At 46.3% G+C, this 26,337-nt stretch overlaps 1 protein-coding gene and 1 long non-coding RNA gene across 3 annotated transcripts in view; one reads left to right on the plus strand and one right to left on the minus strand.

Moving 5' to 3' along the window:
• Positions 1-26,337, plus strand: part of GPC3 (glypican 3) — a 202,436-nt gene that overhangs the window by 76,120 nt on the left and 99,979 nt on the right. For both annotated transcript variants that reach the window (XM_019492767.2, XM_059732903.1), the window contains exon 3: positions 21,852-22,546. In XM_019492767.2, coding sequence (XP_019348312.2) covers positions 21,852-22,546 — 695 coding nt within the window. The remainder of the gene's footprint in view (positions 1-21,851; positions 22,547-26,337) is intronic.
• Positions 662-11,830, minus strand: LOC109284434 (uncharacterized). The gene is made up of 3 exons (XR_002091886.2): positions 11,492-11,830; positions 6,119-6,251; positions 662-780 (listed from the first exon to the last, which is right to left on the minus strand). It is a non-coding gene; the product is annotated as an uncharacterized LOC109284434 (long non-coding RNA).

A 26,337-nucleotide genomic window follows, 5' to 3' on the forward strand; every position in this document is an offset into this window, starting at 1 on the left:
GTGCTGAAGAGCCATTGAAATGACCAGATGAGTGTGTGATTAAAGGTTAAATACATGCCCAAATGTGCTCGTGAATCGGGGGCTCCTTGCACATGCCACATCCCCGCCGCGGCGGTGCCACGTCTTTGAAATGACCCTCAGGGGCTCATACGCTCGCTCAGTCCAGCTGTAAAATAACTCCTAGGACTAATGGTTAAACCCTGCAAAGCGTGAATTTCCTCTTTAAATAGATTTACAGTAAATTAATAGGGTTTTTTTTTTTTTTTTTCAGCCTGTGCCTTGCAACCTGTTTGTGGAAGCATCATTTTAACGTGCCTGGTAATTGAAAAAATTGTCAAGTGAAGGAATTTATTATCCTCTCTGACCTGTATTTTTCATGCAAAGCCACGGGAAAAGATCTGATGATAAGCATATTTTTGGAATAAGGAACTACCTAATATATAAGTGTTTGGTGATGCTTCTAAGACACAGCTTTGCCCCCTCCCCTTCCGAAAAGAAAGACGCTGTAGTCCCAGAAAATGAATACTTAGCAAAAGAGACCAATTTAAATAGCTTGAGGTGGATGATGATGACTGAGTAAAATCGTTGAGGTATGGAGGCAAATGCAATGCTGTTGTGAAGAATACTCTCAGCACCACTATATCCCATCAAACAGCGGTCCTGCTGCACGATGATATTGCTGGAAGTCAAGAAGTGCCGACATTTTAAGCCTGTAACCTTAATTCTGCCCTTGGACGTGCTTGTGACGGTGCTGTCTTCAGTAACATCAGTGCTGCTTCTCTAATGGGAAAAGAGGTCTGATATTTTATGATACCCTTAATTAGGCACACGTAGCACCCTGACTTCTTGTAATTCTTCAACCTGTACATTCCCGGTTGGACTCCAGCATAAGGGAGACCCACTTGTGCACCTGGCAAGGGTCTCTTTGCTGAAAGCAACGGAGAGCAAATGTGGGGGTAGCACAGGGGATGGAAAATATTAGGTCAGATTAATATTTATCTGCCCCTGGTTGCCTGTCCTGCAACCCTTGATGGCTTGCCAAAACTCAGTAAGTGGCCCTCCGCCCAAAATAATTGCCCGCCCCTGCCGTATGTGCTTTCACCATATACACATCATGCTCAGAGTTGCAATGTATGTCAACCATTTTGCATCTGTAGCAGCAAAATGCGTGCCCCAAACATCTTAATGACAGAGATGAATATTTAACTCTGTTCAATAATATATTCTTTGTTGGTTTCCACACGCAGATGCCATGAAATATGCATTCTCTTCCTGCTCCTTTTTGTCCTTGGTCTTTTCACTGTAATTATTTATAAATCAGAAGTTGTATTGATTTGGAGTTTTGTATCTACGACTGGTGTATGCGCTGCAATTGCTGTAGTAGTGGGAAAACGAGCTGCCATATAATTTTGGTAGTTATGGACTTGACAGTACCCTGTGCTTTACTTCAGAGAAAGGTTAAGATGAATTTTAATTTGCTGAGAAGTTTACCCAGGCATCTAGTGCCTGTAGTAGATCAAACAGGTGATTGAGCAAGCTTTCATTTTAGAAGAGAAGCATATTGTTGGACTCCATTTCTAAAAGCTGTTTCAGCTGGAAGCAGGTGGGGGAAAGGGTTAAATGCTTTTTCCTTTTTGATTCGGAAAAGAACGATCCTGACTTTTAGCCAGGACGAGAGAAACGAACAACCCGCTGGGAAGTGCCCTGTCAGCAATGGCAGAGTCTAATCACAGTTGGCCAAGCTGAGGCCAACGCACAGTTGGCCAAGCTGCATTGGCGAAGGACATACTGTATGCCTGTTCCTTAGAGACCCCATGGTGCAAGGCTGAGACGTTTTGCACACGTGGAGAAATTGGCTGGCTGAATTAGTGTGATGAGACGATGAGCTGTGTTAGGAAGCCATGGGGTCCAGTGTCCCACGACCATGGCTGTGAAGACGTTTTTGTAGTCCTTCAGCTCTTGTCCACTCTTTGGTACAGAGACGTGTCCCAACTGTGGGGGGAGCCTTTTTCCTACTAGTTAGATTAAAATTATATTAAAAAAAAAAAAAGGACTAATGACTTTTGTGTGCCCGGCTTTGGGTGATCTGCTTGATATGCAGTCAAAGGGTCTTGAGATTGATCTGGATATAGATATCTGGATGTCTAGATCTGTTGTATCTATATCTATATCTGTTGTATCTGGATATAGATATCTTTCAAGACCCTTTGACTGCACCCCCAAAGGGCCTTACTCCCAATGTGGCACTTGGTACCTTCTAATATATATAGATATAGAGATATAGCTATGGCCCTTTGACATTATATAAAATGTGTGTATATGTCAAAGGGCCATAGCTATATCTCTCTATATATCTAGATATAGATATATAGAGAGATATTGTGTGTGTGTGTGTGTGTGTGTGTGTGTGTGTGTGTGTGTGTGTGTGTGTGTGTGTGAGGTATATAATGTGGCATTTGATACCTTCTAATATATATCTCTCTATATATCTATAGAGAGATATATATTAGAAGGTATATTAGAAGATATCTATTAGATATATATATTAGAAGGTATATATTAGATATATAGATATATATATATATATAGATATATATATATATATTAGATGGTATCAAGTGCCACATTGGGAGTAAGGTCCTTTGGGGGTGCCTCAAACTGGGCAAAACTGGGGTCCAAAACTACCAGCTCTCTGTGTGTTTTAGGCTTGTATTGAGAAAACAGAACAAATCTTGTCTTTGGTTTAAGAACAAGAGCGTTCCTCCGGCGTCAGCTGCTTTGTGCAAAGGCTGCACCTCCATTTCAGATGTGCACGAAGGAAAGAAGCCAGGAATAGGAAATTATAGGTCCTTGACTAAAGGTGACTCCAAACCAGCCAACAAGTGTCACGAAAGTAAGAGCATCTCTTTTATATTGCTGCAAGGGTCAAGAATTTAGTAGCTGTGCTCAGTTCACGATTGTCTGATAAAAGCAAACTTTGAAAAAGAACTTGGCCAGGAGAGATTAAAAAAGAAAAGAATCCGCTTCTTAAATAAATAGGCTGCTCTCCATTGTTGCAGACTTAGCAGCTTGATAAAGGACTGCTCGAGTGAAAGTGAGCCATGAAAAGCCAGTCTCAGATCTGCGGCTGGCTTTTAAGCTATTGAGGCCGGGGGCTTTTCTTAGAACAAAATAAAATTTGAATATAACCTAAAGTTTGACTAAGTGATTTGATTTATCATGATGAGCACGGCAATTTGCTACACTTGCATTTTTCAGGAAGTGCTAATAAATTTTAGCTCAAAATAAATTAGAGCTACACAAATTGATATCCCTGTCTGAAAAAAAAGAAAAGAAATGCTTGGCTATTCTGGAGCTCAGAAACATGGCTTGATGTAAATTTTATAAGCAAGAGGAAGGAGTTGCTTACTTCCAACAGCAAATGTAGCCTGTCATTTGTCTTTTTAAGAGACAGGCATCTTTCTCAATTGTATTTTTATAACTCTATTATGTAAGGGGACTGTAGCTATCATAGCCTTCAGTTACTAAGACATTGCTCCAGATTTGACCTTAAAGATATAGTTAATTGACATGGTGAGAGTGCTTCGGTTGCTGGTTTCCATGGCTTGTGTGCCTGCGCGCGCCCGCTTCTCGGTTCAGAAACCCACTGTTATTCTTGCAAAATGCAGATGTGGCAGATGCAGAGTGCTAAGAGGCCTTGCCCTGGAGGCCGTGCTCTAGATGAGTCCCTTTGGGGACGCAGCAGCTTACATTTCATGCAAGGATGCCTGTCGCACAGTGAGTGTCAGCCATATCCCTCGCCCTGGCAGAGGGTCAGGCCCCTAGTCTGCAGCATAAGAAATAAAGCCTCTGCCTGAATGTGAGGACTCGGATATTGTTGCCCGTTGAATTGGGAAGAGTTTTGAAAGGAAGAAGGTAACTATTTTTGGGTAAAGAACAACGGAGAAAACTTTCCCCGATGATCTGATAATATTTCTGAATGTGCTGTTGAAATAATTCGAACTGGAGCCCTGTGGTACCATTCCCAGGGATTTATTTTCTGTCCTGTTGAGTTGTCTTAATTAATTTTTTTCTTCCAGAGAGAGAAAAGGGATGATAGGAGCTGGGGCGAGCGTGTGGTGGGCGTGTGATCGGGGTCCCTCGAGCTGAGATCGCCTGCTCAGCATTTTGTCTCGCCTTCTGCACATCGGTCTTCTCCCAGGGGGATGGCTTCAGACAGGCTCATTTTGAACCTAGGGCTTGTTTCTGTGGTGGTCAGCAGTCCTTACCCTATTTTCATTGTTGTCCCAGCAGTTGTTGGAGCAGCCTGGACGGCAGCCCCTCGCTGGAGCCAGGCTGCGTCTCCGCCTGGGCAGTACTGTCACGCAAAGCAGACCTCTAAATGCTTCCTCTTGCCCCTCGGGTGCTGTCCGGCCCCTGCTGCCTCTTTGACCCTTCGCCTGTCTGATGCTTCCCAGGATCCTCATTTAGTGACATGAAGGAATGTGGATAATTGGGCGGTATGTCGTCTCGGTTCTTGCAGCCAGGCAAGCATTGAAGCTGTCCCTCAAATCCTCAATCTGGGCGTTGGTAGCAGCAAAAAGGGCATGGGGTTTGCCCTGATGTAGGAAAAGAAAAATTCAAAATCCCTAAGAAAGATCGGCGAAGTGTTTTTAGGTGTTGTAAAAATGGTGCCTGGCTTTGAGGGTTCAGCACCTCGGGTCTCCTCGTTGAGAATTCGAGACAGAGGGGAAGAAGAGCGCCAACATCGTCTCCCTCATCTCTGCGGGCATGAGATGGGCAGCCAGCTTTCTCTCCTAAGCCTTGGGTGGAAGAAGGACGCATTCTTTGCAGGTTTCCCCTCCCTACAAATTCATCTCAGTATAAGATGTAGTATTATGAGCTTAGAGGTAAGAACAAACCAGTAGTTTCTGTGTGTGCGTGTGCACGCGCATGTGAAATATTAATTTTCATTTCTACTTAGGAGAACTTTTACAATCTTTGCAATCTCCGATGCCTGATGAAGGGTGCTTGTACCCAAAAGCTTGCAAATAAAGATTTTGTTTTGCAAATATCTAGCTGCTCTAATAAAAGATGCCACCTCTGCCGTGAGTTTTGATTCCTTCTGCGTGTGTGTGCACGCGCATGCACACCACTGCTCTCCATCGACTGCCCTGTGGAGTCTCCTTGTGAACCTGTAGGTCCTCTTCATGATGGCTTGGCTAGCAGAGATGCCCTTTTGAGCTCACTTAGCTATAATTGGAGGCCCACAATAGGAAAATTGTGTCCTCAAGCAAATCCTTGCCCCAGAAACCCTCCAAAACAGCTGCATCAAACCCTCTTAACTGCAGGGCACAGTAGTTCCTGGTTTCTTCTGCCTCCAGTGTTAATTTTGGGTGAGGATAATTAGTGATTCCTGTGCTCTGCCCCCTCCTTGCCTCCTTGATGACTTTAAAGAGATGCCTGTTCCTTCTCCACTTACTGCAGCATTGACTGTTTGCATTTTTAACTCCATCTCCATTAAATTTTCAACAGTCTCTTAAGGGTTTGCACATCTGTCATGCACAAAGCAGACTATGCTTGATGTTCAGGGAAACAAATGACACCATCGCGGGGTAAGGGCCCATGCCACCAAATCCACATGTAGCCTGCCGTAAAATCCCAGAAAATAGGTCTTTACTGGGGTGGGAGTCTCCTGTTTTGGAGCACTTCCCCATGTAAGTTTTGGGGGAGCTGAATGTTGCATCCAGGAGCATCTGCTGAAGATTAGACGATTAAAGGCCTACCCAGTGGACTTCCTTCTTCCAAACAAGAAATTAGTGCAGCTCCTTCACTTGGTATCCTGGAGTTGTCTCCACTTGAAAAGGAAGACCAGCGTATGTCAAAGTGGCCTGTGAAAATGATTGGGCATGGAGAAATTCCCATGCAAGGAGGAGGGAAAACCCCAGGATAGTTTAGCTTGGCGAGAGGGAATAGGGAATGCACCAAAACCAATGAACGGTAGGTAATCGGGCACCTCCTGGGTATCTTTTGTGACAACACATCAGTAAAACATTGAATAGCGTTCAAGAAGCAACACATTCAACATGCACTAAAGGCCCTGCCGCCTGCTTTTAAAGAAAATATGCTGTTCGTTAACCTGTAAAGCTCGCTGCCATGAAGTCTTGTTGAGGCGATCATTGTAGGAGTCCAAAACGAATGATATGTTTACCAGTGATCTTCTGCTTAGCTGTTTGCCTGGGATCCCATCAGCTGCTTCAAACTCTCTCCACCTGGACAGTAAGACAATTTAGTGACCTATCAAAGAAAACTCGTAGGGATAACATTGGGGTTTCAGTCATGAAATCCCCTTCACCTTCTTTATCCCCCCTGGCTTGTGCTATTTATTCATGAAACCCAAAATCTATTAAACCCCCCCCCCAAAAGTGCTGTTTGATCCTGAAGTGCAAGAGAAGAGCAGAAAAGACAAGCTGAGACCTAATTAATATTTGTCAAGGTCTCTGAGATCCTTGCACTGAGATATGGTGGGATGTGGAGAGTGCTGCTGTTAACTTTCCCAGCATCTGGCATATTTAGCGTGTCTGCAGTCCGGAGCTTCAGAAGCGTTTGCAAAATGGGGGAAGAAATATCCTTCCTCTTCTCTGTGATCTCAGCCTCCTACTTCTCCATTTTTATGACAGTTGTTTCCTATAAGGAGTTAAATCCTTTTTTTTTCCCACCCTCCCCAAACCTCCCATGTTGACTAAAATAATCTGTGATAACTTCTGATATCTCACCTCTGAGAGCACTTGGCAGTGGTGACACCGCTTCTAAACAGAAGTTCTTTTGTTGGGAAGGAGCGTTGCTGGAAAGCGGCTGCTGCCTGATCTGGGCAGAAAGGTTGACGCAACCAACTGATTGTTACCTGACCTGCAATGAAGGGCCAAAAGCTATGCTGGGTTGTTTCCATTGGGCCAAAGTCTGCTCCCAGCTAGACCGGGGCAAATCCAGAATGACTTCTGTGGTGCTACCACAGATTAACAATGGTGTGTCAGGAGTGGAGCTTGGTTTCTGATGGCAGGATAGTCTTGAGGTGCAAACAACCTGGGTTTCTGCAGGCCAATGGAAGTGCTACGAGGTTTTCTGTGTGACCTTGAGAAAATGTCTTTACATTATTTATTACACATCATTGCATGTTTTATAAGCTTAAGTTAGTTATTAGGAAAACTATTCTCCCTAGGAGGGCAGTAAAACACTGGAACAAGTTAACCAGAGAGGTGGTGGAGTCTCCATCCTTGGAGGTTTTGAAGACCCGGCTCGACAGTCATGGCTGGGACGATGTAGTTGGGGCTGGTCCTGCTTGGAGCAGGGGGTTTGGATGTGACCTCCTGAGCTCCCTTCCCACCCTCATTTTTTTTACCTCCCAGTGAAATAAGGATAGTGTTTCCATCCCACCCAGGGGACTTTTGCACCAGTTCTGGAGTTGGTCACAAGCAGAAACACTGTGGGGTTGAAGAGAAGGGAACCGTGGAAGAGAAGGGTTGGGAGATGGGCTGTGGATTGAGGAAGGAGAAGGAGCTAGCTGAATGTCAGATGGGAAGGCCTGAGAAGAGGCTGCCCTACCTGCTTGCTTTCCTGGCTTTGAACAGCTTGCGTTAACGGGCTTTTAATTCTAAACTTAAAGTATTTGTGCATGTGTGTGTGTACATGTGGGATATAAATAATAAATGGATGAACTACAGTGTGACTAATTGCATAACAGTCAGACAGCAACCCAGAGTATAACAGGAGCACATTCTCTGAGTGTTTTGAGTGGGAATAATGAGATGTTAACATGTGGTATTTTCATTAGAAATTTCAGAGAGTGCATTTCAAAATGCTGGGGCACTGGATAAGCTGAATAATTAAAAATAAATAGCTTCTGAGCTTGCCATGTTGATGGGCAGATATAATTAGGGGAAGAATGTTTTTGACAAGAGAATAATAATTAGCAGAGCAAAGTTGTCTGTAGTTGTAAGAGAAAAGCACTTGGTTTACTTCTTACTGAGCTCCTACTGGCAAGCTGTTGGAGGACATCGGGGGTGGTTTCAGAAGGGGGGTTATGAGGAGCCCTTGTGTATAGGTGCAGAGCAGTCTGACGTTAGGCTGAAGGCTCTTGGGAAGTCATTTGGCTGGTGTGGCAAGTTGGATGAGGAGAGATGTACTGGGAGCCAGTGCAAAGCAGGAGCTTCTAGCTCACAGTGCTCGCTTGACAGCGCTAGTTCATCCCTCTGAGCACTCTTGAGCAAAGCTCATTGTAAGGGTGTTAGCTCAGAGAGGCCGTCTGCACAGGGGTGATGAGTGAATTCAGACTCATGCTAGGGCTGCTGTCTTGTTAATTTTGCACTTGGGTGCCTGGTTTCATCCTCTTGGGCAAGCCACTTCCCTGTGCCTCAGTTTCCATGTCTGTAAAGTGGGGTCAATGGCACCGGCATCCTTATGAAGATGTTTGCAGATCTGGTGCCGTGGGAGAGCCAGGCATTGCAGCCATTAGGCTGAGAGCCCTTTCAAACAGCTCTTGGCCTCCATCTCCTCTGTGCTTCTTGGGCTACGAAGGTCTTTTCCCATGCAATCTCCCCCCTGGTGCATAGCTTCCCCAGCTCTCCGTGAATTCCTGTTACCCGCTTGTTTGAAGCCACTTCTAACGGGGAAGATTGTAGTTTTTTTTACAAACGGTGCTGAAGGGGCCAGGCACAGCTGTCCTCTGCGGCCGGGCTCCAGCTCCCGTGGGGGTGGCTGCTCTTCCACGGCTGGGCAGTGGGGATGGCAAGTGTCTTCTTTGACTCTACCAGTCTTTGTGCCGTATTCCTTTGCATGGGCATGTCCTACAGTGGTGATTTCACTGGCTGGTACTGCAGGGGTGATTTCAGTCTTAGGATAGATACATCCAGAAAATATATTTTTCACCTTGTTTATCAGGGGACCTGAGTTTTAGCATGTAGCAAATCCAATGCAGGCGCAACAGTCTTCTTTGGGATTGTGTCTTTCTCTTGGACCAGCTGTTCTTTGCAGTCTGGGCAACTTGTGTGTAACGAATGGATTTCCTCATTGGCTAATATGCAGTATTTCAACTCCTGCATTTTTAGGGTGGGGTTATTTATCAAAGCCGTTTGGGGGATACAGGCCTCCAGTCCCAATTAATCTGAATGGGAACTGGGTTAAAAGAAAGCTTTAAAAATGTTTTCTTTGGGTTTTTTTGGTTTATTTTTTTTTAAATTTCTGCCTTAATTTCAGAACATCGGTTTGTCTTGTGCTGTTTTTGGGCTGTGAGGCTTAGGTTTTTCTTGGGATTACATGCATATGTAGCACAAGAACAACGGCAAACCATGACTTTCAGCTATGAGGTTTTCCATGTGTAGGGACAGGAATCAATGACTTCAGCTTTCAATTTGCTTTTAATTCAGTAAGGGACTTGAGCATGTACATAATGCTAAGGATACATGCAGTCCCACTGAAGTAAATTGTCTGATATTTGGTGAACTGGAGCCATTTGTCCTGAGCAAAGTAGTGGAAATAGCTTGATTTATTTTATCTGAGATTATTAACTATTTTGATTAGATTTTCATTTTTGCTAACTTGTTTTCCAGGACCAGAAAAAACCCAACTAGCAACATGACTCCATTTGTTTTGCTTCGTGCAGATGTAGTAAATTGCGACGAGGATTTTTTTCGTACAAGGCTCAGTAAAAATTAATTAGGATTTTTCTTTTCATTGCAACGCTGTCTGTTAATTAGGAAGCAGAAAAGCTACATAAAATTTTGTCTCGCTAAGCTATCCTTGTGTCCATTGATTAAAGACACCAGATCAAAGGGATTCGGTAGCAGCACTGAAATGATGGTGGGCCTTGAACTACGTTCTGGGTGGTAACACACGAGCCAGCAGAGAATTTGGCTCTAATCTTGAGTATCTGTTTATAGGCAAATAGTGCTTTGTTCTCTCCTAGCAAGTGCAGACCTGGTCAAAACTTAGAGAGATTTTTTGTTCACTTTGAGAGGAAGAGGCAAAATTATTGTACATGGCCATTTACAGTGATTTAGAAGGAAGGATAGATGGCACATCCTTATACACTAACTAAATTAGATTGTGCGCACACACACGTGCACATGTACATACGTACGTATCCCAGGAGCTGACTGGGGGGTGTGTGTGTGTGTATGTATGTATCTATCTATACACATACACATCTATATATCTATCTCTAGATATGTATATGTATAGATGTGTAGATACATCTCTCTCTAGATATGTGTATGTAGAGTGATCCATCCATCTATCTCTAGATATGTATCTCTCTCTCTGTCTCTCTTTCTCTCTATCTCTATCTCTAGATATGTATATGTATAGATATATAGATATATCTATATTATCTATCTATCTAGATATACAAATAGATCTATAGAGCTATGCCTTTATATAGATACAGCACAAGCTTTTGTGGGCTGAAGCTCCCTTCATCAGATGTTGTCAAAGGATGCCTAGAAAAGCAGAGTTTAAGAGCTGCAATTGTCAGCACAGCTGAGTTCTCCGGCAGTTACGGTATGGTGATGGAGTGAACTGTCTGTGCATGTGGTATCGTGGCATGGGTAAATGGGTGGCAGAGGCTGACTTCTAATGATAAGTCCTTCTCTGTCCCCTGGAATTATTCTGATGAGAACAGCAGAGGAAAGCATTACAGCTGTATGCCTGCAATGCCCCATGATAGCTTAGAGTATTCATGTTCTAGCTTGGGGCCATAAACTGTTCGGTGTACTTGGACATGATCACAGCCAGAGCTAGTAATGAGCAAGTCTGACAGATTTAAGTGGAGCAAACTTCAGTAGTAAAAAGAAAGAAAGAAAAGAAAGAGGGGAAAAAGCCACTGTTGATAGCTGTTAGCAAGATTCACAATGAAATCCTGTGTTTGGCATTTCTTGCAAAGTCAGCTCCTGGGATAATATAAATATGTGTAAATTGCTGCGTTCAGTCGGAAAAAAAAAAGATTTCTAGTCTTATTGGTAATGAAGAAAAACTGGAATATATGAACACTAATGGATCAAACACAAGTGCAAGTAAAGCAACCCAGAAGTTGTTGTTGTCAGTTTCTCTTTATTTTTTTTAAGGCAACCTTGTAATTTTTAATATTTAGGCTGACAATTTTTTTTTAAAAAGAGACAAACTGCACCAGAGCTAACACACAGCGTTTTTTCCCCCAAGATCTATCATCCAGCATATTCAAAGGAAAAAAACCACTAAGACAATTGCAACTGTAGCACCATCTGGTGAGTTTTAATAATGTTACAGCTGATGTAAACCTAATTATGCTGCGTGTAAGAGACATAATTGCTGCCTAGTCTACCTGGACGGAGTCCGTTTAAAAACTAGCCATATACTGTAAATCAGAAAAGAACAAATCTGAGGAGTTTTTTTTATTGCTGCCATGGGAAACCTTCTTGGGTTTTGTTTCTTTCTGCTCAGTATAGTGCAACCCTTTTCCAAGCTGGTAAATAAATATTACCTGAAACTTGAGAAATGACTGGCACTCCATCATCCTGATTGTTCCTGTAGCAGCCAGGTCATTATTGCAAACAGTTGCTGTTCTTGTGTCCTTCTGTAGCAGAAACCTGAGCAATAAGTCTGAACTTGTCGAGTTCATCGGTGATTTTTGAAGAAGTATTTCCTGATCTAAGTCTGTCTTCCTATGAGAGGCTTGTTACGGTTCCCCCCTCCACCCTAAAGCAACACCAGAAATATTTCCACCCCAGAAGATATAATTTTTGGCAAGCCAGCAAGAAGCAAAACTTTTTGATGTTTCCATGATGAATGGTCCAAGTTTCAACTGGTGAACAGTTTTTTGGTCAGCTGAGTATTTGCTAGGAAAGTATACATGACCTTGAAAGGTTTCAGAAACCTGAACCTCAAAGAAGGGGGTGGAGGGGTGGGAAGGAAAGTGAGCTGCTTTGTCAAGAGCAAATTAATGTCACTGGTGACTCCCTTCCCCCCACCTGCCTTCCAGCTTCCATGTTAGCCTGTGGTTTCATCTCGGGACTGGAAACTTCCCTGTGGGCTTGAGGAGTTCCCAGGGGCTGGTTCTCTGCTGGTGGAAACTGTGGTGTAAGCAGTAAGGCTAAGCACAGACAGTCAAAAAGCTTGAGGCTGAATCAATTCAGTCTTTGCAGGTTAGTCTAAACTGCAGAGATTAAACTGATTAACAAGTGAACAGACATTCACTTTTGATTCAGGAAATGCAGTCACACGCCTGCAGTGGCTCAGGCCAGAAGTTGGGGGGTGCTAGAGCATGGCTTTCTGGCATGGGCTGTACATTCACTTCCTCTTCCTGCTGCCCCCAAGGTCTTTGGGATTTGCAGTCCACAGTCACAGTAGCAGGACCCTGCAGGGTTGCTCATCACTTCTTCCTGCTTCCAGGTGCCTCAGGGATTTGTAGTCCACAGTTACAGCCAGCAGTAAGTTTAGCACAGCAGGGCAGCTCTGTACTTGGGAGAAGGGGGATTTAACCTCCCTCCCTGGCCCCAGACCCTAGCTGGGGTTTACCTGGGGGGTGGGGAGGAAGTCCCTGCCTCCCCCTCCTCCAGCCCTTCTCTGCTAGAGCAAACAGCCCAGCCCAGCCCAGGGCTGCAAAGCATGCTGGGTTGCTGTGGACTGTGATTTCACCTGTACCAGGAAGGCGTCTGGGACAGCAGTTTCATAAACCAGTTTGACTCAAATCAGTTAAGTCTGATACTACATTCAACCAGTTTTTATCTTAAACCAATTTCAGCCATTTTCAAACTGGTTTATGCGCACTGAACTTTTGTTCTGTTACAGGTTTAAACCAGTTTCTGATGACTTAAACCAGTTTATGTGCAACTTCTGCCCCTAACCTAAGGAAGAGAAATGTGCATCGATTTGGTGTTCTGTGGGGGATCAATGGGAATGCAGTTGTGTAAGTTGAGGTGATAAAGCAGGAATCAACCGAAATAGCAGCTTGGTGGATAAAGCAAGGAAGGGCCTAACAATGCTAAAATTTGTCTCTGGGCTTTACCGCTCGTGTGTTGGGGCCTAGATGTTCAAAAGGGCCTGAGAGAGTTAGGTGCTTAACTCCCACCAAGCTGGAAACAGGTGAGAGGCGTCGTGCGGGGAAAGGTGTTGAGATGGGAGCGCCAAGTGACTTCCTACTCTAACGAGGCTGCTAGGTATCCTTGAGTCAAGGGGCGCGTATTAGCCAGCCTTTGACCTGCCTTCTTTTAATGCTGAGGAAGAGAGGGCAAAAATCCGGGGGGGAAAAGATTGGATGTGGAACAAAGATAATTACTTTGAAGGCAAATTGTACATTATAGCGAAGGGTGAATGGATTTTTCATAGAACAATAGTAAATATTTTACATGGGAATGTGATGTGTGTTCGTGGCCTGGTGCTAGGTGGGGGCATATCAGGTGATCTTGTCCTGCAAACATTTCAGTATTCGGTCTTTTTTGGGTATTGAATTATATTTTATGCATCTGACCTAGGAAAATAAAGTGTTGATCAAGAAAACGCCTGTTTGTCTGCACCTGTAAAGAAGGAAAAATCTGTTGTAATCTTCCCAGGCATAACTGGAAATTGCTCACCATAGGATCCTTTTTTGTTCAAAAGCGTGTTCACAGGATTGGGTCTTATGGGGTGAGTTAAAAAAAATAGGTCCAAATAAGGGTTAATAATTTTTTTTTTAAGGCATTTGTCCCCAGCAGGGGAAAAGCAAATTAGCCAGGTGGGAAAACAGCCCTTTGTGCGATGGGTGATGTATTTTATAGTCCCTTCCTCACGTATCCATAGGGGTCTTCCTAAATGGCGGTGGGATTTACCAGATTTTGTGGGTTGATCACAATGGAAAGTCCTAATTGCATGGTCACATCATGGTGGTGCCGCCCCTTGGTGTTGATTGGTAGAGAGACCCTGCCCCTCGATGCTGATTGGTGGAGAGGTCCGAGGAGGCATGAGGGGGCACCCACCATCTTGTCTGCTGCCCTTCATGCTGCCGTGCCAGGCAGCGAGGACCACCGGGAGCCAGCACTTTATTTTTATTTTTATTTTTTTGTTGATTTTGTGGGCAATCCTGGATTCTGCAGTTTCTAAGAAATGGCGAGTGAAGTAGGTCCCTCCTTACTCTGCCCGTCATTCCCACCGCCTAGTAAGGTTCAGCGTCCTGCGTGTCGCAGCAGGAATGGGGGCAGCCACTATAATGAAGGTTTCTTGAGCATTTCCATTCCACCTGCTATTTTCATGGGTTTTTTTGGGAAATGAATAGAAAAGCTTGCGAGGCGATGGAACGGCAGCGTTCTTGCCAACCTCCGCAAGAGAGATGAACTTAAACAGATGCAAAGGAGCTGTGTTGACTTCAGCTGGGGCTGGACATTTACTGCAAAAAGGCAGGTTTCTTTTTTCCAGGAGGATAAGGACCATTGCAAAATCACAGTGAAACAAGCTTTTATTGTGGCAATAGCGCTACCCTTGCTTAGCTTCCTCTAACATAGCTACCTTGCAGTCAAAACCACAGGACCTCCACGTCTGCTGTTTGCTAATGCACTTCAGTTGTTCTGCTGTAAAGACACCTTTTTTTGCAGGGGAGATTAAAGGCTTAAGTGTAAGGAGGCAGTTGCCTGGCTGCAAAGGAAGCATTGCAGCCTTGTAAATTGTGTTGTATGCAAAGATTTAAGGGACAGCTTTCAAAGGCACAAATGGAAGTTATTGATTTTCAGTGGGAGTTTGAAACCAAGACTGAATATTTCAGCCTAAACTTGTGAGAGCCCTAAGGCGGCATGGTGAAGCAGGCAGATGTCATGGGGTGCCAAAGTCAAGGTAGCATGTCTGGTCTTCTCTCTGTCCTGGAGATGTATTAGTTGCCCAACTGCTTGCTACCGCAGCTTTGTTTTCTTGCAGATCCGTAAGGTACATCGGGGAATTCCCATGCGCCCGTACAGCCTGGGGACGGACGGGCTGGGCAGCAGCTCTGCAGGAAAACACCTGGGGGTGACAGGGGACAAGAAGATGGATAGGAGCCAGCAGTGTGCCCTTGGTGCCAAGAAATTTAAGGGCATCCTTAGACAAAGCCGTGTCTGGGATGATGTAGTTGTGGCTGGTCCTGCTTGGAGCAGGGGTTAGACTAGATGTGACCTCCTGAGCTCCCTTCAGCCCTCCTTGTCTGTGATTCTGATATGGCCTGCACATAGATTCATAGATTCATAGATGTTAGGGTCGGAAGGGACCTCAATAGATCATCAAGTCCGACCCCCTGCATAAGCAGGAAAGAGTGCTGGGTCTAGATGACCCCAGCTAGATACTCATCTAACCTCCACTTGAAGACCCCCAGGGTAGGGGAGAGCACCACCTCCCTTGGGAGCCCGTTCCAGACCTTGGCCACTCGAACTGTGAAGAAGTTCTTCCTAATGTCCAGTCTAAATCTGCTCTCTGCTAGCTTGTGGCCATTGTTTCTTGTAACCCCCGGGGGCGCCTTGGTGAATAAATCCTCACCAATTCCCTTCTGTGCCCCCGTGATGAACTTATAGGCAGCCACAAGGTCGCCTCTCAACCTTCTCTTGCGGAGGCTGAAAAGGTCCAGTTTCTCTAGTCTCTCCTTGTAGGGCTTGGTCTGCAGGCCCTTGACCATACGAGTTGCCCTTCGCTGTACCCTCTCCAGGTTATCCACATCCCTCTTGAAGTGCGGCGCCCAGAATTGCACGCAGTACTCCAACTGCGGTCTGACCAGCGCCCTATAGAGGGGAAGTATCACCTCCCTGGACCTATTCGTCATGCATCTGCTGATGCACGAGAAAGTGCCATTGGCTTTTTTGATGGCTTCGTCACACTGCCGGCTCATGTTCAACTTGGAGTCCACTAGGACTCCAAGATCCCTTTCCACCTCTGTTCCACCCAGCAGGTCATTCCCTAGGTTGTAGGTGTGCTGGACATTTTTCCTCCCTAGGTGCAGCACTTTGCATTTCTCCTTGTTGAACTGCATCCTGTTGTTTTCTGCCCACTTGTCCAACCTATCCAGGTCTGCTTGCAGCTGTTCCCTGCCCTCCGGCGTGTCCACATCTCCCCATAGCTTTGTGTCATCTGCAAACTTGGACAGAGTACATTTCACTCCCACGTCCAAGTCGCTGATGAAGACATTAAAGAGTATCGGTCCAAGGACTGAACCCTGTGGGACCCCACTGCCCACACCCTTCCAGGTCGAGACTGACCCATCCACCACGACTCTTTGGGTGCGACCCTCTAGCCAATTCGCCACCCACCGGACTGTGCAGTCATCCACATCACAGCCTCTTAACTTGTTCACCAGTATGGGGTGGGATACCGTATCGAAGGCCTTCCTGAAGTCCAGGTATACGACATCCACCCCTCCTCCTGTGTCCAGGCGTTTCGTAACCTGGTCATAGAAAGAGACTAGGTTGGTCAGGCACGATCTGCCCGCCACAAACCCGTGCTGGTTTCCCCTCAGCATAATTTGCCCTGCCGGGCTCTCACAAATGTGAGCCTTGATAATTTTTTCAAATACTTTACCAAGGATGGAGGTGAGACTGACCGGCCTATAGTTGCCCGGGTCCTCCTTCCTCCCCTTTTTGAAAATGGGGACCACGTTAGCCCTTTTCCAGTCCTCCGGGACTTGGCCCGTGCGCCACGAGCATTCGAATATTCCCGCCAGTGGCTCTGCAATGATGTCGGCCAGTGCCTTCAGCACCCTCGGATGGAGCCCATCCGGGCCTGCCGACTTAAAGGCATCCAGTTCTTCCAAATGACTCTGCACACCTCAGGGTCTACGCATGGAAGTCTGGCACCTTGCTGCTGCCTCTCCACAACCCCAGTGAGAGACTTGTCGTGCCCCTCGCTTAGGAACACTGAGGCAAAGAACTCGTTGAGGAGTTCAGCCTTGTCCCCTCTATCTGTCACCAATTTCTGCTGCCCATTTAGCAGGGGTCCTATTCCTCCCTGGGCCTTCCTTTTACTCCCAATATATCTAAAAAACAATTTCTTGTTGTCCTTTACTTGGGTTGCCATCCTCAGCTCCATGGTAGCTTTGGCCCGCCTAACTGCCTCCCTACAAGCACGAGCAGAGGAGGTATATTCATCTTTAGTGATCTCACCCTTTTTCCACATCTTCTATGTAAATGGCTTCCCTGGTTTGCTGCTACTGGACCAGAAAGCTTGGAGGTGCCCTCAGACTTAGGCATTTTGTGATGTTGGAGCAATGAACGGTACCGCAGGTGTTTAGCATTTGTAAATGGAAACCTCTGAGAGCACAGAGTGGGAAAGGGCGATTTGAAGCCAGCTCATTGGAAAGAAGTAACGGGGCAGCGCTGGGTCCAGCCTGGGGTTCGGTTCCTGCGGTGCGGGGGCCCGAGGAGTGCCCCGACTCTTCCAGGCTCCCCCGTCACCTAATCCCTTCCACGAACTGATCAAGCTCCAGCCTTCGCTGAAGCCCGCAGCCCAGAGGAGCCGTCAGGGTCCTGGCACGTATGCCACGCTGTGCCAAGGCTGGCAGCCGTCTTTTGAAGTCATTGCAACTCAAGGGGGAATGTACCCTTTTCAGGAAAGCCAGCTTTTCAATTAAGCCGATCATTTTTATGATCTGAGAGGAGTGATTTCATGCTCCTGTCAATAACCCGCACTCAATGTGCTGATATGACCTTTATTACTTATTTTTCTTCTGTATTATTTCCATTTCATAATGGCAATATGGCACTTCGTGTGCTCTATGTCCGGGGAATTATCACTCTCCCCAAGTAGCTGAAGTCATTGTGACTTTGGCCTCGTGCCTTGCAATCCACCTGAGCCTTGCGGTAATTCCCCTTGACTTGCTTCAGAGGGCGTTTCAGTGCATACGCAGTGCCCAGGTACCCATGCTTTTAGTCTCGTTTACAAGCATGCGCTTTGCCATCCCCGACAACCTGCCATTTCCTACGGACAGTTGGGTGATTGCACGGTCCGAGCATAGCGAGTGCTTTTGCTCTTGCTAACGTTGTCCCTTTAGGTTTCAGTGCATTGTTTCCCCACCTCTTCTGTTGTGCATTGCTAAATAGCTCTGGTGCATCACCCCAGTGATGGCTGCATTTAGTGCTGCATGAAGTAGCCTCAATGTATAATTTTTATTTCCCCCTCTAACCACCTCACCCCTTCTGGATGTTTTTAAGTGTGCGTGTCGCTTCCGTACTGCTTTGGCGTGGTCCTTTTCACTGCGCCGTGGCCTCTTTCAAGGTGCTAAAAGGGTCTCCTTGGGACTCCCCCTTGGGGGTGCATATTCCAGCACACAAAGCGCCACCGCTGTTATGGTCGTAAGAACAATGTGTGCTAGTCTGCGCCCCCAGCCCCTCTCCATTCATCTTCTTGAACATAGCCTTGGAAAGGTTTCATTGAATTTTTTTGCAACCCTCTTCCCCCCCAGTGAAAGCCACATTTTAGGCAGGGGCGTGCATAACAACAAGCAACCCAGGCCGCTAACTTTGCTGGGAATAAGAAAGCCATGTGCTTGCACGGCCACGCCTCCCTTCTGCTCAGCAGACCACTTCGGTTCTTGTGAGCACGCTTGAACGTTTCCTCCTCTCTGAAGTAGTAGGAATTTACCCCGGGGGCTGCTTGCTGGGATTTTGAGATTCCCTTTGGGGAGGAATATTTTAAAACAGAGAATGGCTGGGGGAGTCAGGGGAGGATGTTTTGGGGTCTGTGGGAAGTGTCTCGGTGACCACGGGGGCTCCTATGGGAGGCGGAGAGGTTCTCGGCTTCCCTGCTGCTCCGACGCACCAATGCAAAGGTGGCAAGAATAAAAAAGAAACGGGTCTTTTTGCCAGTTGGCTCAATAAATATGAAGCGAGTGTCGTGCCCCTTGTAGGAGCAGGACCGTGCGCGCGCGATCTCCTCTTGTGCCGCTGTTCTGAGATTCCTCTGTGAAGCAGCCCTTGGCTCGGGAGGTTTTGCACAGGCACCTGCAATACCCTCTAATCAGAGAAGAGTATCCTGCCCCTGCTGACTGCGTGCGAGGCATGAGGAATCAGAAGAGGGAAGAGGAATGACTTTTTTTATTTCTTTTTTTGAGGGACTGAATAGAAGAGAGGGTGCAGGTGAGCAGGGAGGCTCAGCGTGAGAGGACCTGGCCTTGGCTGCAGCGTGCGCAAAGGCACGGGCCCAAAAGGCGCTTTGTGGTCTTTGTTGGAAGCTATTCTTGGCGCTCTCGAGAATGAAAGCGGGAAGTTTCCCCTAATCTCAGTGGCCTGTTGAAAGAAACTTTTTTTTTGTTTAAAAAATGTAAAGCGTCAGCCACCTTAATACATCCTCCGTGTGCAGAGAGAGCCCGCAGCGCGGTTTTTATCAGGATGGCCATGAATTTGTTCCTGCCATTTTTGCATCACCGAGCAGTGAGTGAATGAGCCGTGAGAGGCGCCCGGGAGAAGTGGGTTCTCGTCCTGGCTTGGCTGCAGGCAGGTCATGTGGGCCCGTCTTTGGTGGGGCTGTTGTTACGTATTACTGACAGGACAAGGAGCAATGGGCTCAGGCTGCAGCAAGGGAAGTCGAGGTTGGATATTAGGAAAAACTTTCTCACTAGGAAGGTCGTAAAGCACTGGACCAGGCTACCCGGAGAGGTGGTGCAGTCTCCATCCTTGCAGGTTTTGAAGACCTGGCTAAACCAACCTTGTCTGGGATGATGGAGTTGGGGCTGGTCTTGCTTGGAGCAGGGGTTGGACTAGATGTGACCTCCTGAGGTCCCTTCCACCCTCATTGTCTACGATTCTATATATGCTTATTTTATAGCACTGGAAAAGAGCCCTGGTTTAGATGACACGCATGTCTACCTTTCCTTGGCCTGCAAGCCCAGAGAACCTAACACTAGCATCATGCAAGTTAGAAGATAATGGCACAGGTGTCAGCTGGTAAGATAGCAAAGGTCTCATCTTACTTCAGCCTTGAAATAGTGGCTTAAAAAGAAAATCCACATTGCACTTCTCATTTTTTTGTATGCTAGTAACTGGGGCCCCGAAGAGACTCGTGCAGTGATGCTGCTGGGTGCTGAATGTGCCTACCGTCACATACAATCTGTATCTGGAGGGCCTCATGGTCTCAGGAATTGCTGGCTTAATATGTGCCTTGCTCAGATGTAGGGCTGTTGTGTCCTGGCAGAGAGCTGGAAACCGTGTTGCTGAAGAACAATGTCATCCGTGACATCACGTGTATTGGAGCCCGGTGACAGAGAAGGAAAATGGGTTTCCATTTGGCCGTAACACACATTAAGCAAATGTGAAAGGAACATTATGGTTTAAAAATTAAACACTTAGTTAAATAATTAAACATGAATAATTTTTGTGCAAATGGAGCTGGGAGATGCAGGTTGCCAGGCTGACACAGTTCAAAGCCGTTGCGCTGCAGAGTGTCAGTGACCTGTGAACGTAGAGGCTGTTCGTTACTTTTATCACGTTGTTAATAATGCCCTGGAGGAAGAGGGACCCGGAGCGATGGAGATGTTTAGCATAAAAAAGAATTAAGCACCTGTCTGCAATGAGACTTCTTTTAACTTGTTAATTTACATAGTTACCGGGGGATATGTGAATATATCACTTCTTATATCGGTTACGTGCAAAAATACTGAAATGTCTTTTTAATAAGACATATAGACAGTTCTGCCGTAGCTGCGAGTCAGTCCGTCAGCAGAGGATCTCTTTAAGGGCTGTGTTTGCTTGGTGTAGGGGATGTGTTCAGATCTGATCCACTGACCCTGGACAGAAGATTGGGATAAGGATATAATTTGACTCGGGAACACATTTGCCACCTTCAGAGGTAAATAGGAATTTTTCTAGTAGAGGGGGTTGGGAATTACTCGGTGAAATGCTTTTTCCATTGGAAAATGAGGATTTGTGGAAATAACTTGTCCGAGACACGTACTGGTCTCAATGAAACTTCTCTTGGAGAGGTTTCTTGGTGTCACAACAGGAGACTCTCCACCCTGATGGCTGTCATCACACTTACCTGGCCCACGACAGCTTCATGTTCAACTTCTTGCTCTGCCTTGGGTCTCACGTGATCGGAGGGGGAGTCCTGACCACTAGGTCATTGGCTGGTCCCTTCTCTGGTCTTCTTTCACCAGGCTTTTTTTATATGAGCATGGCTTCTTCTTGACCTGGAATGGGAAACTTCTTTGGTCATTCAAGCATGCACGTATTTCATAGTTTCATAGCTGTTAGGGGCTGGAAGGGACCTTACAGATCATCGGGTCCAGCCCCCTGCACTCGGGCAGGATAGACTGCTGGGATCAGATGGGCCCAGCAATTGGGTGTCAACGTTTGGCCCCACACACACGTTTACGGGCTGGCCTTCGGTACCTTTCCGAGACACCAAAATGACTTAAAACACTCTCTAAAAGAAGAGCGAGTGTTGAAGTAACCCCTACAGTCCCTCTCCTATAAATATTGTTCCATTTCGTAATAGGTTTCCATCCTTTAGTGTTTCCTGATATACAAATGCGATGCAATTTGGTGTCGAGTATTTATCTCCGTCTTCAATTAGGAGCCTCGGAATAGAAATCCTGTTAATTTCAAATCAATACAAGAGAGAGAAAACGTGCAATCTAGTCCATTTCTTTAATCAATATTTTATTTAAAAGCTGAAATGTTAACTAGATCTTCGCTTTTGTCATTTGAAATATAACTCATGTCCCTGGAACATATGCAGTCCTCAGATCTTGGCCTGCTCATGGTGTGTTATGGATGTATAGTGGACCTAATAGTGACAGCTACCCGTACAGATGCACATTACTCATTTTCTGAACAGGAACTCGATTTTAACCATGGAATCAGAGTATTTGTTCCATCCCAGAATTTATTGTCATGTATAATTCTTGGTTTTATTTTGTTTTTCAGAAGCCTTCGAAATTGTAGTACGGCACGCAAGAAACTACACCAACACCATGTTTAGGAACCACTACCAGAACATGGGGCCAAGGGCTCTCAAGTTCGTCGGAGAACTTTTTACGGACATCTCGCTGTACATACTGGGCTCGGACATCAATGTTAATGACATGATAAACGAGTTTTTTGACAGCTTATTCCCTTTGGTCTACTCGCACCTAATTAACCCGGGCTTTCCGGACCCCTCTATGGAAATGACCGAGTGCCTGCGGGTAGCAAGGCGGGACCTCCGAATCTTCGGTAATTATCCCAAAACAATGATGACGCAAGTGTCGAAGTCGCTGCAGGCAACTCGAGTCTTCCTCCAGGCGCTCAACCTGGGGATTGAAGTGATAAACACGACTGACCACTTAAAATTCAGCAAGGACTGTGGGCGGGCGCTGCTGAAAATGTGGTATTGCTCGCATTGCCAAGGACTCTTGTTGGCCAAGCCTTGCGCTGGATACTGCAGTGTTGTGATGCAAGGGTGTCTAGCGAGCGTGGTGGAGATAGATAATTATTGGAGAGAATATATTCGGTCCCTGGATGGGCTGACTAAAGGCATGCACGGAGTCTATGACATGGAGCACGTCCTGCTCAATCTCTTCTCCATGATACGAGACTCCATCATGTACGTTCAGAAGAGCGGAGGGAAGCTGTCAGCAACAGTGAGTGCTTTTTAAATTGTTCCTGTAACTCTGTGTTATAGCCATCGCTTTCCATAAGTCGACGTTGTTATGCTGCCTCCTGCTAGCACTTAAAATGTGCATGCCTAGGAACTGGGGATTAACTCTCCAAAGAGCAGCTCCTGCTTTCTAGATGAGCGGGGGATGACCAGAGATGACTTGGAGGCTCACCCATAGGAGCGATGAGCTTTGGACCGCTCAGCACCACTTTGTAATGAGAGATTTCAAGGACTTCATAAAGTGCCCTGAAACAGGAGACCTGTTTTTGCCTGGGGTTGAGCTGTTTTGCTGGAGCTGTGTGGTTGGGCTGCAAATCAATGAGAAGGGATAGCACGAATCAGTGATTTTGGACCAAAAATGGCATGAGTTTCTCTTTAGGATTAGAGCTAGGGTTCTGCTTGGGTTTGATTCAGGTAAGGATGGAGATATCCATAATACTGTTAGACTGGGAAGGACTACCAGGAATTGTGTCACTATGGGAGAGATTTCACATTGCAGCAATAAACGGGAGAACAAATGCTGGTAATACTCAAGTGTAGGTTGTAGCCGTGTTGGTCCAAGGACCCTCCAGGAAGAGCACACGCCAACTGCAGAGATTTCTCAGCCCGACAAAGGGTTTTTAAACCCGAAAGCTTGCCAAAATGTTTTCTCCACCTATTTAAGTTGGTCTAATAAAAGACATCAGATTTACCCAAAGAACCTTGTCTGTAATACTGAAGGAACCCAGGTAGGTATTCTTGGCTGTGATGAACCAACAAGAAGTTGGTGCTGTGAGTAGCTAATTAGGGTATGACAAAAGAGCCAGGTATAGAGAGAAACTCCGAGATTCAAGTAGTCACAAGTCAATCCAGTTTGAACTGGAAGTGTAAAGAAAAGCATCTGTTAATGGCTTGATAAATGACTTTTTAGGTGGTTTATTCCCTTTGGTCTACTCTCACTTGATTAGCCCAGGCTTTTCAGACCCCTCTGAAGAACTGCTTGTGCCTCCAGGCAGTAAGGAAAGCTTTGACAGCTATCCCAAGATTATGATGAGACAGGGCTTCCTAGTCCAAACAGCTGAACCGTTGAGTAATTAATTGAAATAGTTACTGAAGTCAGCTGGAGTAAAGAGCTCAATGGCCTAAATAGGGAGAAGGTGAGGAATTTTTTTTAAGTCAAAAGTGCAAAAGTTGCACTCTAACTAAAGTGGGAGAAACTTTATAAGGAAGGGGTCCAGATTGAACTGAATGAATAAGCACCTTTAAAGGCATTGGGAGTCATTAGAAAGCCTACAAATAATGGAACAAGGGATTGAACAGTAGAGTAAGGTGCATATTAAAATCTGGGAAGTGCAGGGATGAAGTGAGAAGTGCTGTAAGGCAAGTTGAATTAGATCTTGCAAATGATATATTTTTAAAAAAGTAACACGTTCCTTTAACCATATAAATGAGAAGAGAATGGGGAAAGAATTGGGGCTGCTATGCAGTGAGGTCTGGAAAGAGATGGGATGAATTGAAGGAGAATAGAAGTAGTAATCGAAAATGGAATGAAATTTAATAGTAAAAGTGCAGGGTCATGCACTTCTGGACTAATGACGGCTGTAAGTTGGGAATTCATCATTTGGAAATGACAGGCAAGGATGAAGACCTGGATGTACTTGATCACAGCATGACTGCGAGCCACCAGTGGGAATTGGTAACGATAAAGACAAATACTGTTCACAGATGTGTCAGATGAGATATTTCCCATGGAGGGAGGAAATATTCATGTCATTTTGTCAGGGGTGCTGGTGAGACCTGGCTTGAATTCTGATTGCCGGCGTCCGAGCACGATGAATTCAAACGGCAACCTGAGCAGAGCGATACTAGGGTGGTCGGGGGTAAAGGAGACTGAAAGAGCCGGGCTGCTTCAGCGTGATGATATGGGCACAAAAACAAATAGGTATAAACTGGCCTTGAATGCCTTTAGCCTAGAAATTAAAAGAATTTTCTTAGCCGCCTTTTGGTCCTTTGTCTTACGATGCTGAATATTTTGGGAAACGGATGGGGAGCTGTAGCAGTGGTGCTCAACCTGTTTGCCCCATGTGACAGATGAGCAGGTGCAATCTGGCGGGCTGGATCGGACCCCACGCCAGGACGGGGCCTGCACACCTGGTTCAGGGTTGGCTTTGCACTACGTTGCCCAGTCCCGAGGTCCAGGATTGGGACCCGTGCTGTCCTGCTTTCCTAATCTAGTGCACAGGGTCGCAGGCTGTGGTGATCCCTGTGGACCGGGGCTGGATCTGGCCCACAGTACCCCTGAGTTACGGGATTGTGTCTGGAGTGCAGAGCATTGCAGTCTATGGGGGCAGCGGACTGCGTTTTTTCTTGGTTTAATGCAGTCTGCTAACGTGATGGAAGATGCATGGGATAGGCCTGCACCGTACTGCGCAGGCTGCGGTCTGCATAACTAAAGCAGGCCTGGGTTCCCCTGCTGTGATAACCCTTTCCCACCCTTGACTGCACATAATCCCAGCTGTGAGGACATTTATTATTTATCAGGAGTGACCAGAGTCCTTAAATTTTATACTGTGTGAATGTCTGAGCTTCCTCGCAAACCGTGTCTGTCTTGCTCAGAAAATCCCTTTGCTTTTATTTAAACACAGGGGACACCCGGAGTGCAGTCATAAGACACTCATCTTGCAAAGCCAAGTTACAAAGACGTGATTGAATTGTTCAGCACAGGTACGGGAGGGCAGGAGAGAAAGTCATTGTTTGCTTAAAGCCAGCTCTGATTAAAATCTGCCGCGATTCTCACTGTTCGCTGCTTGCTTGTGTCGGTCCTGGCTGCTGTGGACAAACGCGCCGCATTCACACAGTAATTCTTATCTTTGTCTGAAGCCATGGAAATGGATTGGGTCATGGATTTGGAGCGGCGCGTGGCGTGTCGCCAAGAGCACTCGTCTCAGATGTGCCGGTTTTGCTCGGGGGTTGCACAGCCCTTGTCTGTATCTCTCGGATGCACTTGTTCCTCCGTGAAGCCTGCCGCTGTGTGAGCCTGGTGCGAGGAGACCTCCAGTATACGACACGCCGGTGTCAGCAGTGGGCTCTCTCCATTTCTCAGCACCGATTTTGGGTCTACCCTTTCCTCCTAGAACAGGCTCCGGGTTACACTGTGCTTAGGTGTTGTGTGCGGGCAGGACGGGGGAGGCAGAATTAGGTGTCACCTGCGGTGGGGGAGTGATTGGGTCTCTCCTCTTCTGCACAGTCCCAGGAGAAGCATATCATGTACCTTTTTTCAGGTGTGCAGCAGTTGTCACCTTAGTCCCCTGCTACAGCCAGCCACGGGTGTCATTTCTGCAAGGTGTACTACCGCCCGTTGCAGCCATACAGAGGGGATAGCCCTGCCCCGTGCAATAATGCCTTCTGATGGAGAATCGAATGGGGATGCCTGCAACCGTGCAACACGTGCAGTGAGCCCCTGTTGAGTGACTGGAGAAAGGGCTGCACCGCTAACCTGCAAATGGCCTGAAATTCCTAATTAGGTCTGACGCTTTGGCTCTTCATCTCCAGTATTTGGCTAAGAGAAACAGCTGGGTAAATTGAATTGCAGAATTGTAGCTAAGTCGCAGTTGGTTAGTGTTGCATCCCCTAGCAATGGGTTGATGAGACATCGCTTCAGGTATGGCTGGAAGGCCAGGGAGATGCGCATCTTTGCAGGTTAGATGCAGGGAGGCTTCAGCTTGGCTAGTGGCTGGCAGCTGGCAAAAACGCTTGCAAAACCAACCCATTCGATTTGGTGATGCTCATTCGCCA

Source organism: Alligator mississippiensis, chromosome 8 (genome assembly GCF_030867095.1).
Source record: "Alligator mississippiensis isolate rAllMis1 chromosome 8, rAllMis1, whole genome shotgun sequence".
NCBI lineage: Eukaryota > Metazoa > Chordata > Crocodylia > Alligatoridae > Alligator > Alligator mississippiensis.